General features: G+C 39.8%; 1 protein-coding gene across 4 annotated transcripts in view; it reads right to left on the bottom strand.

Annotated features, from left to right (window-relative positions):
- Positions 1–14,317, bottom strand: part of PAXBP1 (PAX3 and PAX7 binding protein 1) — a 40,720-nt gene that overhangs the window by 24,105 nt on the left and 2,298 nt on the right. For all 4 annotated transcript variants that reach the window (XM_025214405.1, XM_025214406.1, XM_025214407.1 and 1 more), the window contains exons 2-6: positions 12,651–12,827; positions 6,759–6,980; positions 5,409–5,512; positions 3,788–4,008; positions 2,636–2,825 (exon numbers count right to left, since the gene is read on the bottom strand). In XM_025214405.1, coding sequence (XP_025070190.1) covers positions 2,636–2,825; positions 3,788–4,008; positions 5,409–5,512; positions 6,759–6,980; positions 12,651–12,827 — 914 coding nt within the window. The remainder of the gene's footprint in view (positions 1–2,635; positions 2,826–3,787; positions 4,009–5,408; positions 5,513–6,758; positions 6,981–12,650; positions 12,828–14,317) is intronic.

Raw genomic sequence — 14,317 nt, 5'->3', positions numbered from 1 at the left:
GAAAGAGACGGATTAAGGGAAGATGATATTAACTTCAGCTAAATTTTTTTGTTATATTATGCCAAGAGTAAGTTCACATGCCACTAAAATTTCTACATCTCTTCAATATCTTTCTAAAAAATAGTTTATCTTCATGAACCTATCTGTCCTCAAACAGTTTCCCTGTAATAACTCTATTAACTAAATATCAAAAACTTGTCCAGTTGGTCCTCTGAAGAAAAGGTGCATCATCAAAATAGTCTGTGAAATATTCCACCATGAGGTGATACTGCACTGCCCCCTCCTCCTGTTTTCCTGGACACATTTAAAGCGCATGAGGTACCCAAGGTCCTGTGTACTTGTGCATTTCCAAATTCAGTAGACTAGAAAGAAATTCTACTACAGCTTTATTAAAAATAAATGTTCTACCAAGCTAACTATAAATGTGTTATTTTATATTGCTCTGTATTTTTACCTTTAAATGAGTTGCAATTTTTTGTTGTAGTGCAATGCTGTTAAAGAACTTCTATGGTGGGTTCCAGAGCAAATCTGTGGCCCCACACATGAATAGGATCCACCATCTTCCAATATGAAAGAATCCATGCCAAATGTAATATTCTAGTTAAACAGACTGTTACATCCTAATCTTGGAACTGACTAGACACACATACCAGCAGTGTCAATGAAATCATGGTGCTCTGTGTACATGTTAGGATCTACCTAGGTGTGGTGGACCACAAGATCCAGGCCTTGTCATCAAAAATGGTGTGTAAATTTTGTATCTCTACAAACCATTATATTTGCCATGAACAAATTAAGATTTTCCCCTCTTAAAAAAAAAACCCCTAACAAGTATCCAGAAAGAAATGAGAGCACAGTGACTTGTGCTGCAAAAAAGTAATTTTAATACTGCGAGTATCAAGTATCTACCTATACATGGACACTGCCTGGCTGTTGCCACTGCTTGCCAGCAACGAATCCCACGAACCCTTATTGAAAACTAGCTGCTTATGTAGTGGGACTGAAACCAGTTTTGATATTATCATAAAGAGTGCAACCTCAAATATTACCTATTTACCAATAATTTTCTACTGTAGGGGAAAAAAAATCTCATACCTTCCTTATATTCAAGACTGCATCTTTTTAACTGAAGCTGTGATTTAAAGCTGACAACTCTTTATCAGTGCTCACTGTCTTGCAGTTGTTTAAATCCGTTTTAGGAATGGAGCTTCTAGTTAAAAGGCTGCAGCTTTTAATACAGAAAAGGTCTAAAAGCTCTAAAAGCAGTCTACAATTTTTTCTGAAAAGAGAGAGAGACAAACTTGTACTTTGGATACAATTAAAAAAAAAAAAGTGCTGAAGCCAAAATGAGTTAACTTCAATATCCATGAACAACTAACAATACTAGAAGGTCAGAATGAATTTCATTTAAAAAAGAAAACCCTTACAATGTTTAATATGGCCAGCTGATGAGCTGGAGAAAGCAACAAACTCAGCTCCAAAAAAGTTTCTTAGAAAGTCTGTGGCTGGTTTTTTTTTCCCTAAAAGGACTGCTGGTTGAACAGTTAATCGTGATTAAAAAGGTTAAATGATACCTTAACAAACAGTGTAATTCAAGAAAAAAATTGTGCAAATTGCATATTTGAAATGCTCATCCTGGCTGAGGCAGCCTTCTTAGCGCATGGTGAATATTCAGAGAGCAGATGGGGCATTTTCTGAAAAGCACTAACAAATTAACTGAACCTTACTTCAAGGCAAGGGATTTATTGCTTTTATCATCCCTTTCCTCTTGCACTTATATAGCGTGCAGAAAGTAGCAACTGTAACTACTCGACAGTTCTGATGTCTTATGATACAAAATACTTTGTTATTACATATAAACAGGAACCAGTTAGCAGAGAACCATGATAAACCCTATTATTTATACTCCTCCCTGTACTATAACTAAATTTGATATGATACATAGGATCCATAAGATTGTTAGCAACTAATCCAATTTCCAGATTTTAAATAAGGTATATTAGATTAAGAGTATTAATAAATAATTTGAGAATATAAATGTTAGAAAACTGAAACAAAGATGTTTCAATTCAAGAGGAAATGAGAAAAGCCTACCAAGTAAAATGTGTAAGAGCAGAGCATAAAAAACTCCTACAAGTGTGTGTGGTTAAGACAGCTATGCTCGTTCTAGAATTTTCCCTGTCAACAGCAGAATGCTTGTAAACATTTTATGTTGTCTACCAGCTGAAAATTTAGAGGAAAAAGCAAAATTAATATTTGTTATGGCATTCATTAAAATGTTTCCAGAAACTGGCAATGTTGTACTTGGATCTTTTATCTGATTGTAATCTACAAATCCATTGTTAGCTGAAACTACGTGTGTTAACTTGACTATGCAAATGTGTGTTTGCAGACAAATTCTAATATTTTCAAGTGAAGTCAATATTACATTTTAACTAGAATTATGCCAGAGATCAGTTATACTGAATGAGAGTTATCATGACACTAAGTTTGTAAAGGAGAGTCATCTTTTTATCAACCCTAAAGCCAAACCTTTAGAAGAACACATTCTCAGATTGTTTTTGGTAACTACAGGGCATCTAAGTTCCTTATTTTTTTTAATTGAATTAAGAGACTAATGTTTTTGCATCCTTACCTTTTCACTGAAACACTCAAGCAAGTCTTGGACATACCCTCGCATTTCTTGCAAAAATTTATACCGTTCACCAATACCCCCAGAAGACCCTTCTAATCTTTCAATTGCCTTGGCAGAGTCCTCTCGGCTTTGCTGATGTTTCTCGTATTGCTGCCGATTTGCTCTGTGCAAGTCTTTCATGGAGTCCAACCTAAGGAACAATGGATAAATAATAAGTTTACATCCAAAAGTCTACAGACACGCAGACTGTTGAGATATTAAATTGTTTCAAAGCAAGATAGTACAAGTACCAAATCTGTATACAGTAACTATTTTAAAGATACATTCACTACTGGTTGCTTGTCACTTCTTCTCCCTTCACCTTTTCTTATGAGCAATGTTAGTAATTTAAGTTAAACTAGACTTTGCAAGGTGCTGTGCACTGTTGACTCCTGTTTGAACTCAACAGAAAATGAAGGCATGTAGAACCTTACAAAACACAGCCATAAGGATATAAACTAGAAGCAAAGGCTTTGTGATAGATCTAGAAAGAAACACAGTCTATAAAGCAGCTTTCATTATACTGAGCTAACTGGACTCACCTCAACTAGCAAAGTTTGTAAGACTACAAGGGGCATACAAACCAGGTTTGAAGACACTACAGTGTAAGTTGGTCACTCTAAAGAATTTCTCATTGCAATTGGATTGTTCAGTCAGTAGAATCTTTTGGATACCTGACAAGCAGATTACAATGTTTAAAACTTCAAAAAGGTTTTTCGCCTGAAATCTAAGATAATTAACTATTCAAGAGAAGATCTGATTTCCTTTTTATAAGAATGTTAGTTGGCAAGCTAAACATCTCAACTGTCCTTTCAATTCTTGACTACAAGACTTTCTCAGTGTCCAGAAGATGCAACTCAGACCTGTCTTCAACAAGATCAAATGGCCACATTTTTAAAGCTTCACTTCCAGAGAAGTAATCCGAGGAGGCTTTCGATCAGAGTTTCAATGCCATCTTCCTTCTGTTTGTTTTTTATTTTTAAAAAAGGATGAGCCAGTCAGTAGTTTTCCAGCGATGAATTTCTGAATTTGCTCACCGAGACTAAAGATGCCTGAGGGAACAGAAAGCTAGGGGACAGGTCTTTTAATTCTAAAAAAGATTGTCTGCCCTACCTGTCTTTAAGCTGTTTCTTTACCAAATCAATAGTAACAGGAGTCATCTCATTACTGGGAGTTTTGAAAGGAACTGTATTATCTGTTTTTTGAGACTTGGTCTCCGATGATCCATAAGCAGCGTAAGTGTAAGGAATGCCATACGATGAACCATAAGACAATGTCTGGTAAGTGTTCTGGTAGTACAGATTATTCACTTCAGTAGGCTGACTTGCTTGAACCTACAGAAATGAGACACGTAATATACACAATGCTAAAGTCATTCCTCCTTTTAAAAACATTGAAATTATTCAAAAGTTAAGCTCTACATATTACAAAGAAAAGTAGAAATGTTATGAGATGGACAAAGCATCCTAACATTGTGAAAGAGTAGAACTTACTGCCAATTGGCTGTAACAACTTCATGTGCCCATTCCTGTTTTGCAATAAGTGAAGCTAAATTGCACTAAGTTAACTGTTTCACTCAGAAATGCTATCCCAAGCTTAAAACTTCCACTCACTGTAGAACAAATGAAAGAGCTACAACAGATTCAGCTGAACTGCATTACCTCCTGCCTACCCCACCTTAAAACAGCATAATTGTTGAGCTATGCAAACACAAGAGTTACTCAAATATCATGACGGTTATAAAACCGAAACACTTTCTATCACCTACTAAGATGAGCAGGAACAGCTATAAGGTAGCATTGCTTCACTGAGGAATGTCCTTCTTGGCCTTGTTATTATTCTCAATAAAAGTTTGCAGGAAATTACTGAAGGAGTTTTATTTTCAGCTAGTCTACAACATCCAGGTATTAGATACCCTAAACTGTACTAATTTCAGCTGTCAATAAAGCTCAACACATCATGAAGGTTTTAACACCATTCAAACCAAGCCAAAAACACTTCTAGTGCCAATGAGAATCCCAACTTATTGGGCTAACAAAGCATGGTCCCCAAGGGGTCATAACCAGGCTTCAGGTATATCTACCATTTCAGGCTGTACAAGGCCATCATGTAACCTGGATTTTTATTTAGATTGCTATCCAGGCTGCTGTGTTTGCTGTAGTTGTTACATGTGGTAGCTAAATTAAACCCAGAGTAGATCAGACTATAATGCTGCACCATGCATTCAATTGTAGCATACTTTAATATTCATAGATAGTGGGCATCTCAGGTGACATGCCTTAATGCTTTACTTTGTTATAACACCTTCCCAGTGTAGGTTTGCTATCGCTCCCACTGAAGTCAAAGACAAAACTCTCACTGACTTTAGTGACAGAAACACAATGTAATGCATGCATAACAACCTTTACACAGGAAGAATAAAAGCAAGACTTGCTTCAGAGTTTAATTTCTACTGGCCTCAGTTTGCCCGTAAGCACTGGTCAAGACCAACCCAACAATGATTATCCTTCCATGATAGGTGGAAAAGTGGAGAAAGAGTATTAAAAGTCCCACCTCTCACTTCACGGTGACAGGTCATTTTTATCAATTCAGAGGATAAACTGAACAACAAATTTCTTCAGCTCACACAGTATCATTCAGTATAATACTTGTCTAAGTTTGCAAAAAATGTAGTTGATATATGCATCCCTTTTAACTAGTTTGGAAATAATTTCTTTAATATTTGAACACATGCCTGAGGTATGTTAATTCCTTTCCGTATCTGTTCTTGCTCCCATCGACTGAGTTCTTCATCCTGTTCCCCCGTTACTAGTGCTTCATCATCGCTTCCCTCAATACCTGAACACACAGGTAAGATAGACAGGAAACAAACAAAAATAAATAATAGATTCATACGTAGCTCAAGAGTTCACAAACCATGGGACATGCGTCACCAGTGGCACATAATCTTGATGTTCCATCCATTTGCTCCCACAACAATTTAAGGTGGTTTGTAAACTGTCATAGTACTTTAATTCCAATAGACAATAAATAAGTTAATGGCAAGGATAAATAAATTTCTGGCAAGGGTGTAACGCTTGTCCAGCCCCACAGGCTGTGTGATTTACATGGGGCCAGTCCTCAGAATAGATTCAGAGCACAGAGAAGCATCAGCTTGCCCACAGATTGGAAAATTTGGCAGCTGCAGTGTTAACTGCTGTTGCTCCCCGAGCTGCAGGAGCCACCGGTCCTACTATCACCAAAATTTCCAGTCCTGTGGGGAAGCCCTATGACATGGTTCTGTGGACTATATCCAGTCTATGAGGCATATCTTTGATACCCCTGGTTTAATGGATCAAGAGACTTAAAGCAATTTTCTAATGCTTAAAGCCTTTATATAGTAAAATCTTGCTAAACCATCCATTCCTAGGAGATCCATTTCACTAGTCAGCTGGCAAGTAAACCAAAGAATAACATTTCACAAGGTTATTACATACATTGGTCAAATTAACTTAGTTTATACTTACTAGACTACTAATAATTTTTACCTTCAAGTTCCCAAGACATTACAGTAGAATACCACACTACTAAAATCTGGCTCAAAGAACAGGGAAAGATTACCTATTATTTGCAGGTTAGGACATATTTATTAGTTGGGCCGCTTTGCACTAAATTTTTTAATTAGGATTCAAGATTATATACCAGAGGTCAAACACAATACTCTATACCAAGGTATAACATATATTATGATAAACTAGAATTTCAATTAGTTACATAAAATGTTTTGTTTAAAGTTTTGTAAAGGCCAAAGTAATTAGCCTGCAACACAAATAGTTTTAAGCACTTATTTACACTACAGTAAAATCCTTGTTATCCGGGATTTTACTAACCAGCATGTCTGGATGTGGGGGACAGGGGGAGAAAGCTCGCACATGGCCGCCACCACCCCTTCCCCCCGCCCCATGTGCAGCAGCCACTACCCCCTCCACCCCCAGCCCCATGCTCCGCAAAAACCCTGTGCCCTCAGGTAACCAGAATTTTTACATTACTGGCACCCCCCATTCCCCACTTGTGCTGGATATTATGTTTCTTAAAGACACTTTACCTATTTCTTCTGCTATCTTCTGCCTTTGGGATTTTTCCTTCACTGAAAAGACTATTCTCCTTTTTTCGTCGTCATCCTCATCATCGCTGGCATCATTTTCATCTTCTCGAACAAGGCGGCCTTTACCTGGCTCATTGTCAACTGGCGTAAAGTCCCCAAGTTCACGGGCCATTTGACGCTTTTTCCTAGCAGCATGAATAAAAGCAGCATCTGGAATTTCTCCTGGAAATATACATTACATATTAAACAGTCGTTACAGCCAAAGTCACATTGCAACTCCTCACTACTTGCCTCCTGACAACACAGGACAGGGAAGAGAGGTGAACTGACTGGCCTACAACAGGGAACAGGGCACTAGGCTGGGTTTTCCCTGTTAACGACATTACTTTTCAAACGGAAGCAAAGCATAACTCTGTACATAATATACAAGAGTTTCAACACCTGGTGGTAGCTTGTAAAACAGGGGCGGGCAAAATATGGCCTGTGGGCTGGATCCGGCCTGCCACACCATTCTATCTGGCCTGCAGGGCCCCTAAAAAATTAGTAAATTAATATTTAATTGCTCCTGCTGCCTGTCAAAGCTGACAGGAGACGGGCAGTAAGACCCAGGGGGAGCCCTCAGCAGAACTGAGCAACCCATCCCTGCTCCATCCCCAGCCATTTCACTCTCTTCATACCCCTGCTCTGCTTCAGCACCATGTGGCTCCTGGCTGTATCACTGGACCAGGGAACACAGGACCAGGCCGGTACATGTGCACATCCACACAGGCAGGGGCTGAGTATGTGTGTGAAGGCAGGGGCAGAGAGAGAAAGAGAGGGAGAGAGTGTATAGGCCGGGGCAGTGTGCATGTGTGTGTGTAGGCAGGGGCAGTGTGCGTGTGTTCATGGGGTGAGCCCCAACATACACACACCACGATACACATGCTCCCATAATCCCCCTCGCAGTGCTGTACACACAGACCCCCACACCTTCTCATATACCCCAGCCACCCTCCCCCACAAACTTAAATGCACCCCCCACAATATACAAGAATAAGACTTCATTTTAAGCTATTGTGCAATCACCAATATGTACACTACACAAATGCATGTAAATGAGGACAAAAATATTTTTTGAAAACAAATTAATGAATGCTGTAGATATTTGGTTTTTAGAATATAATTTGGTATTTTTCTGGTTCCAAGATGGCAAAACCTCTTGCTGAAAGGAGTACTTCCATGGGCAAAGGGAGGGACTTCGGGTGGCAAAGCTAGAGGGCAGGACTTCTGGTCACAAGATGGCGACCAGGGAGCAGGGCACCTGTCACAGGTCAGGGCTACCTATGCAGCCCTCAACAGCTTGTCAAAACTCGCTAAGGGGCCCTCCGCCGGAAATAATTGCCCACCCCTGTTGTAAAAGGTGACAACTGTACATATTAAACATCTCTAAGCCTTTGGGACAAATTACAAGAAAAGCAGTAAACTGCTAGAGAAGAGTGATTACCCTCCAGGAAAATTTTGGTTCATAGGATATCTATTACCTGCCAAAAGTATAAATAATGCAGCCAAAATAATTTAAGTATTGCACAATTATACATATAGGAAGACCAAAAAGATTACAAAACAAACAAACAAAACTAAGAGATAAAGGATAAAGCAAAAAGTATTAAAACATACAGGCAGAGTAAGCAGGATGAGGATATGAATGATTTATCTATTTCAGTGTATTTATTCTTATATGTATTTTATTCTTGACTCAGAAAAGGGTAAGTATGATAGAAGGGAGGTAAAAATAAGAACAGAATGATCAAAAGAGTGAAGAGAAAACACTTGTGGGGAAGAAAGGAACGCAAGACTAATGCTATGGGAAACAACTTGTTTCCCTTCATTCTAAAATCAAATGAGAAATATAGTTTAAATGATCTGTGAAGTCAGCATTGGAAAGAAAAGTCTAATTTTATGAATTACAAATTTTGAAAGGGCAAACAAAAAGCTATTTTTTCTGTATAGATGTGCAACTGAAGCAAGGATAATCACAAAGGTTCCTAACTCTTAAATATATGGCACTACTATTAGTACTTTCATTCTTTAATACTCTGAGCTCTACCACAGGGTTGCTCAACCTCCATGCCATGGAGCCATGGCATCTGGCCTGCAGGGCTCCCCACAGGTTGGGAAATTTGGTGGCATGGGAGCAGAGGCAAGTAATATTGCCACTGCCCCCACTCCTCCTGGCCTGCTGCCAGGCCATGCCCTCTTCCCCACTCATACAGCTGGATCAGGGCAGAGGCACCCCCACATTCCCTCCAATGCAGCTGGATCAGGCCCCACTTTGCCACCATGCACACTGAGGCTCATCAGCCAAATCCAGCCTAAGATGGGAAGAGGTTGGGTACCACTGCTCTATCGTAACTAGGAAGGTGAGCCTTGGCACTTAGGGCCCAAATTCCTTTTCATCACATCTGATTCAAGAGTCCATGTTACAACTTTCAGTGACCCTACAGGAATGATTCTCAACCAGGGTGTTGGGATACCCTGCAGTGCTGCCGGATCCTTTCAAGACTGCCATAAAGCGTGAGGATTTAGGGTGCCATAAAGTCTGAGCCTGCCTGGGCACTCCTCCATCCCTACTGCCCAGCCCCTGTGTAAAAAGGTAAGCACAGTAAATTAATAAATTAGTTTTGGAAATTGGGTGCCAGTCAATTCATAAAAGTTATGGAAGGGTACCTCAAGTCTGACGAGGGATGCCTTGAGTTCAATGAGGGGTGGTGCCTCAGGTCTAAAAAGGTTGAGAATCACTGCCCTAGAAGCACCTTCAAAGCTGAGCCTTGCAACTGTTACAAAACTAGATTTTACAATCCAGGTTCCATCACAATTCAGAGCAACCAAAACTTGGACATTAATTGCACATTATGGGCATTGGTGGTAAAGGTGAAATACCACATTCGAGTACATACAAGACAACCCTGAATAAGACAACCCCCTAGATAATTAGATTCTATACATGGAAAATGTATACATTTTTATAATTTTCCAGGTATAGAATTATGGAAGGTTTGCTTTGAATTTGTCCCCCTCCCACTATACAGCAAGGAAAATAAATCAGGAGGGTCAGGTACGTGCATGCTCTCTACCCACCTAAACTACTTCCCCCTGTAGGCTTTTTCCCTCCCTCCAGTCAGACCCTGCTCTCTCTGAGCACAAGGAAGTGAAGGGCAAATTTACAAACACTGACCTTGAAATATACCAAAACATACCTGTAGTAATTTGTATAGAAGCAAATTACTACAGGTACCCATGGACTTGCATCAATTCTGGATGAACTATTTTACCTTTTTTGAAAGTGCTGCAACTTTTAGCACAGGTACTCCATAAACACAATTTTTAAGCAGCACTTTAGCACCTACCTATATATAGTACAAAATATGCATTTTATTTTTAATTTTATGTCTCAGGACAAATTAGCCAAATCAGTTCCAAATTCTATCCACTGAGCTCAGTAGTTCAAGTCTGTGGTGCTACCACCAGACTCTTCAGTCTGGGGCTTCAGATACTACCAAATCCATGACAGGCATCCTATTGCAGGCCCCAAGCCCAGAGACTTTGGAGTTCAGAATCAGCCCCCATCTCCCCACAAGTCTCGCTTGCCCACAGCTAAAAAAACAAGCTAGGGAGAAATCCCCCACCTCCATAAAAATAAAGCATGTAGCCGAGATCCATTTGGAGGCTATAATAGACTCTCATAGAGAGCCTGCCTGCAGTGCATTGGACAAGTCTCTACCCTTAACTACACAAAGCCATTCAAGGTGATCTCGGCCACTTGAACTGAGCGAAAGCTATGCGTGATATTAGTTCAAAACCAAAAGGCTCATGATTTATCATATAGTTCACTAGGCTGGACCCTAGCAGAGCCAGTGTTTCAAAGTCATGGTGACCCCATAGCTCAGCACTAGTCACTATGTGCGAGTTCCAGATACCAGAACTGAAAAAAAAGGATCCATGTGCTAATTAGCCCCCACCCATGACTGGAACCAGGTACTCTTGTTACAAGTTCTAGGATCCTCCAAAATGTATTTGCAAATGAGGTGTAGGACAACCTTATCTAGCTCCACTTCATAGAGGGCAGGGCCACACTAATCACATAACAGGCTGGAAGGGGGAGGAACCCTTACAACTGTTCCAAAACCAGATTTTACAATCCAGGTTCCATCACGATTCAGAGCAACCAAAACTTGGACATTAATTGCACATTATGGGCATTGGTGGTAAAAGTGAAATACCACATTTGGTGTTTACCCAAGGATTTTGGGTGAACTATTTGGTGACATCTGCCAGATATTTAAGGCCAGGGAACAAACAGGAATCACTGGAAATGGAAAAGAAAGGAAGCTCAGCTGTGGGAAAGAGGAAGTCGAATTGTATTCAATGTAGTGGCTCACCATGACTTGAAAAAGAATTAGCACTAAGCGAGACCATGTGCAATGGGCACTACTATACATCTTATTTGTCTGAATAAAATGCACTTGGCCTTTTGGCTCAGGTCAAGCATATTCCCTGTTCTTAGGCAGATGAAATACTATGATCACCAGGCCAAGATCACCTTAAATGGCATTATGTGGTTAAAGGTGCAGACTTATCCAATGCACTGTGGGTAGGCCCCCTACAAGAGTCTACTATAGCCTCTAAAACAGGATTTTGGCTACACGCTTTATTTTTATGGAGATGGGGGATTTCTCCCTAGCTTGTTCCTCTACCTTTTTGGCTAGGGGCAAGTGAGACTCGGGGGCATCTGAACTCCAAGGTCTCTGGGCCTGCAATAGGATGCCTGCCATGGATTTGGGAGTATCTGAAGCCCCAAGCTGAAGAATCTGGGAGGGAAGATACTAGCTCAGTGGTAGCATCACATAGACTTGAATGACTGAGCTGTGCTCAGTCAACAGAATTTGGAACAGGATTTGACCAATTTGGCCGGAGACAGAAAATTAAAATAAACAAACAAATAAAAACATCCTTGTGGTAGGTTTCCATCACCATCTTGGCCTTTTGGCTAAGATCAAATGTAGCAGCATTTGCGGCACCAAGGGAAAGGTGTCAGGGCTGGCGTTGGGCCTCTTGATGCTGGCCTGATATTACAGTACCTCCAATCCCAATGTCAGTTCCCTGAGGAGGGAACACTCGCACTTTTTTTTTTTTTTTTTATGGGCCCCACACACATGAAAAATAAAAAAGTTCTATTGGTATGCTTGCCCAATATAAGCCATGTCTTTTATAGTCATGCTCAGTGTTGGTTGCATTTAATCAACTTCATAGTTGGTTTCCATTACTGAGGACATGCTGCTTTCAGCAGCAGTTCAATGACAGACAATTTATTTAAGGAAGTTTCCTTGTATGTGGATGTAAAGGTACAGGTCTTTTTTTCCTGCATGCTGATGGGGGGAAATAACCTTGTCTGGCAGCCGAGTAAACATGGTAACAGAATTTTGAGGTTACTCTATTATTTCACAGACTTGAAAGGGCCAATACTGCAATCAAGAGGTAAAAGAGTTGTTTTTTTTCTTTTTTAAAACAAAAGAACAGACTCCAGGTTGAGCTATGATTTGATTCGTTTTGAAATACTGCCCAATGATCGTAACATCTGAAAGAAGTCAAACACTTACTCAAAAACTTCATTCATTACTAACTCAATCATTACAGTTTAGCTTTCCTTCAAATTTGCCACTGGTAAATAATGGTAATATATATTTAAAAATAAAACAACAGTATACAATACACAATCCAGTTTTCAACACTTAATTTTGCACCTGCACTGGGAAGGTTAAGGAAGATATTCCCCTGCCCAGGTACCAATTTTTCCATTTTAAGCATTACACAAACCATTTCCAAATCCACTAAACTATACAAGGAAGCACAAACCTGGACGAAGAACATTCAGAGAGGACAGAGCACTTGAAAAAGCTCCTCCAGCTTTAGGTTTTTCTTCCTCCTTTTCACTTTCAACTTCCATCTCTTCTTCTCCTTGTTCACTATTTGTAGTGCCATCTTCTTGACTTGCATCCTTAATCTGCCCAGTTTTCTCTATAGGTGGTTCAGCTGCAAGATAAAACAACAGTATTTCACTTTTTTGTGCAAGTCATTTTAAAAGAACACACTTACAGAAGAGTAGCAGATATGCATTTCTTTTACTTAAGTGAGCTATCTAAAAATATATGTTCAGTAATTTCCAATTGTTAACCTTTGAGCTTAGCAAAAACGCTGTCTCTTATTTCATGGCTTCAACAAAAACATTACAATCTTCACATTCAAGTTATACAGTCTGACTGCTCAGCTATAAAGACAACCACAGCAAAAAATTTTTGCCAAGTCCATTACTGAGAAATTAAGAAATGCCACAATTAAGGTTGCTTGTGCAGCCTTCAGGAGCCCCTAATGCATGTTAATTATGTGATCACATACTTATTTCTGCATAGGACCCAGTCAGATTGAGACGCATGATATTTTGCTAAGTGCACAGCTATCCAACATTTTATTTTGCCTTCATTATTCAGTTTGTCATCCCATGACTTGCTTACTGTAGATTTATTAACTTTACTGCCTACATAAATTAATTTCAAACCGGACTTTTTAAAAATTATTTTAATCCCTGTAGATCCTCTACATACAATCGATCTTTACAACAACCCTGCAAGGAAAGACATACTGACACATGGCTGTGGTTGGGTAAGAAGTTGGAAACCCAAAAGATAAGGAAACACACCTCGTGCCTATCTGCAAAAAGTCTGCTTGAGGGGACTTACACAGCATCACATAGCAATTCTATGCCAGAGGAAAAGAAAACCCATCTGATTCATTCAGCCAAAAAAAACTATTCTCTTTCTTCCTGCAGTACTTTGCCTTTGTGTATGGGCAACTTGAAGTCTGGCATCTCCTACAATTTGAGCATTTGATATGTTCATATATTCATAGATGTAGGGTCAGAAGGGACCTAAGTAGATCATCAAGTCCACCCCCCTGCCCTGGGCAGGAGAGAATACTGGGCTCATATGACCCCAGCTAGGTAATTATCAAGCCTCCTCTTAAAGACCCCCAAGGTAGGAGCCAGCACCACTTCCCTTGGAAGCTGGTTCCAGATCCTAGCCGCCCTGACTGTGAAGTAGTGCCTTCTAATGTCCAGCCTGAACCTACTCTCAAACAACTTATGGCCATTATTCCTTGTTACTCCGGGAGGTGCTTGGGGGAACAGGGTCTCTCCCATTCCCCACTGGTCTCTCCTGGTAAGTTTATAGACAGCCACCAGAATGGGTACCTCAACATTCCTTTAACAGAATTTCTTTAATTTCCCTTTCTTTTTAAACTAAACTGAAAAGTCAGAACCGTTTTCACATGACTTATGTACAGGATTAGAACGTTTAAAGCACTGATCTTTGACACCGGTGCTAATGAAGTAATTGATATCAGCAGCATATTGGCATCCTTTAAATCAGTGGTTTTCAAACTTTTTTTGGCTGCATACCCCTTTACTTGCAAAATATTCCTGCTCAAAACCCCTATATTTGATGCACTTCTATATGCTTATTCCTTAG

This window comes from Alligator sinensis, unplaced genomic scaffold (assembly GCF_000455745.1).
Source record: "Alligator sinensis unplaced genomic scaffold, ASM45574v1 scaffold996_1, whole genome shotgun sequence".
Lineage (NCBI taxonomy): Eukaryota > Metazoa > Chordata > Crocodylia > Alligatoridae > Alligator > Alligator sinensis.
The sequence above is the reverse complement of the archived record's forward strand: the minus strand, read 5'-3'. Positions and strand labels throughout refer to the sequence as shown.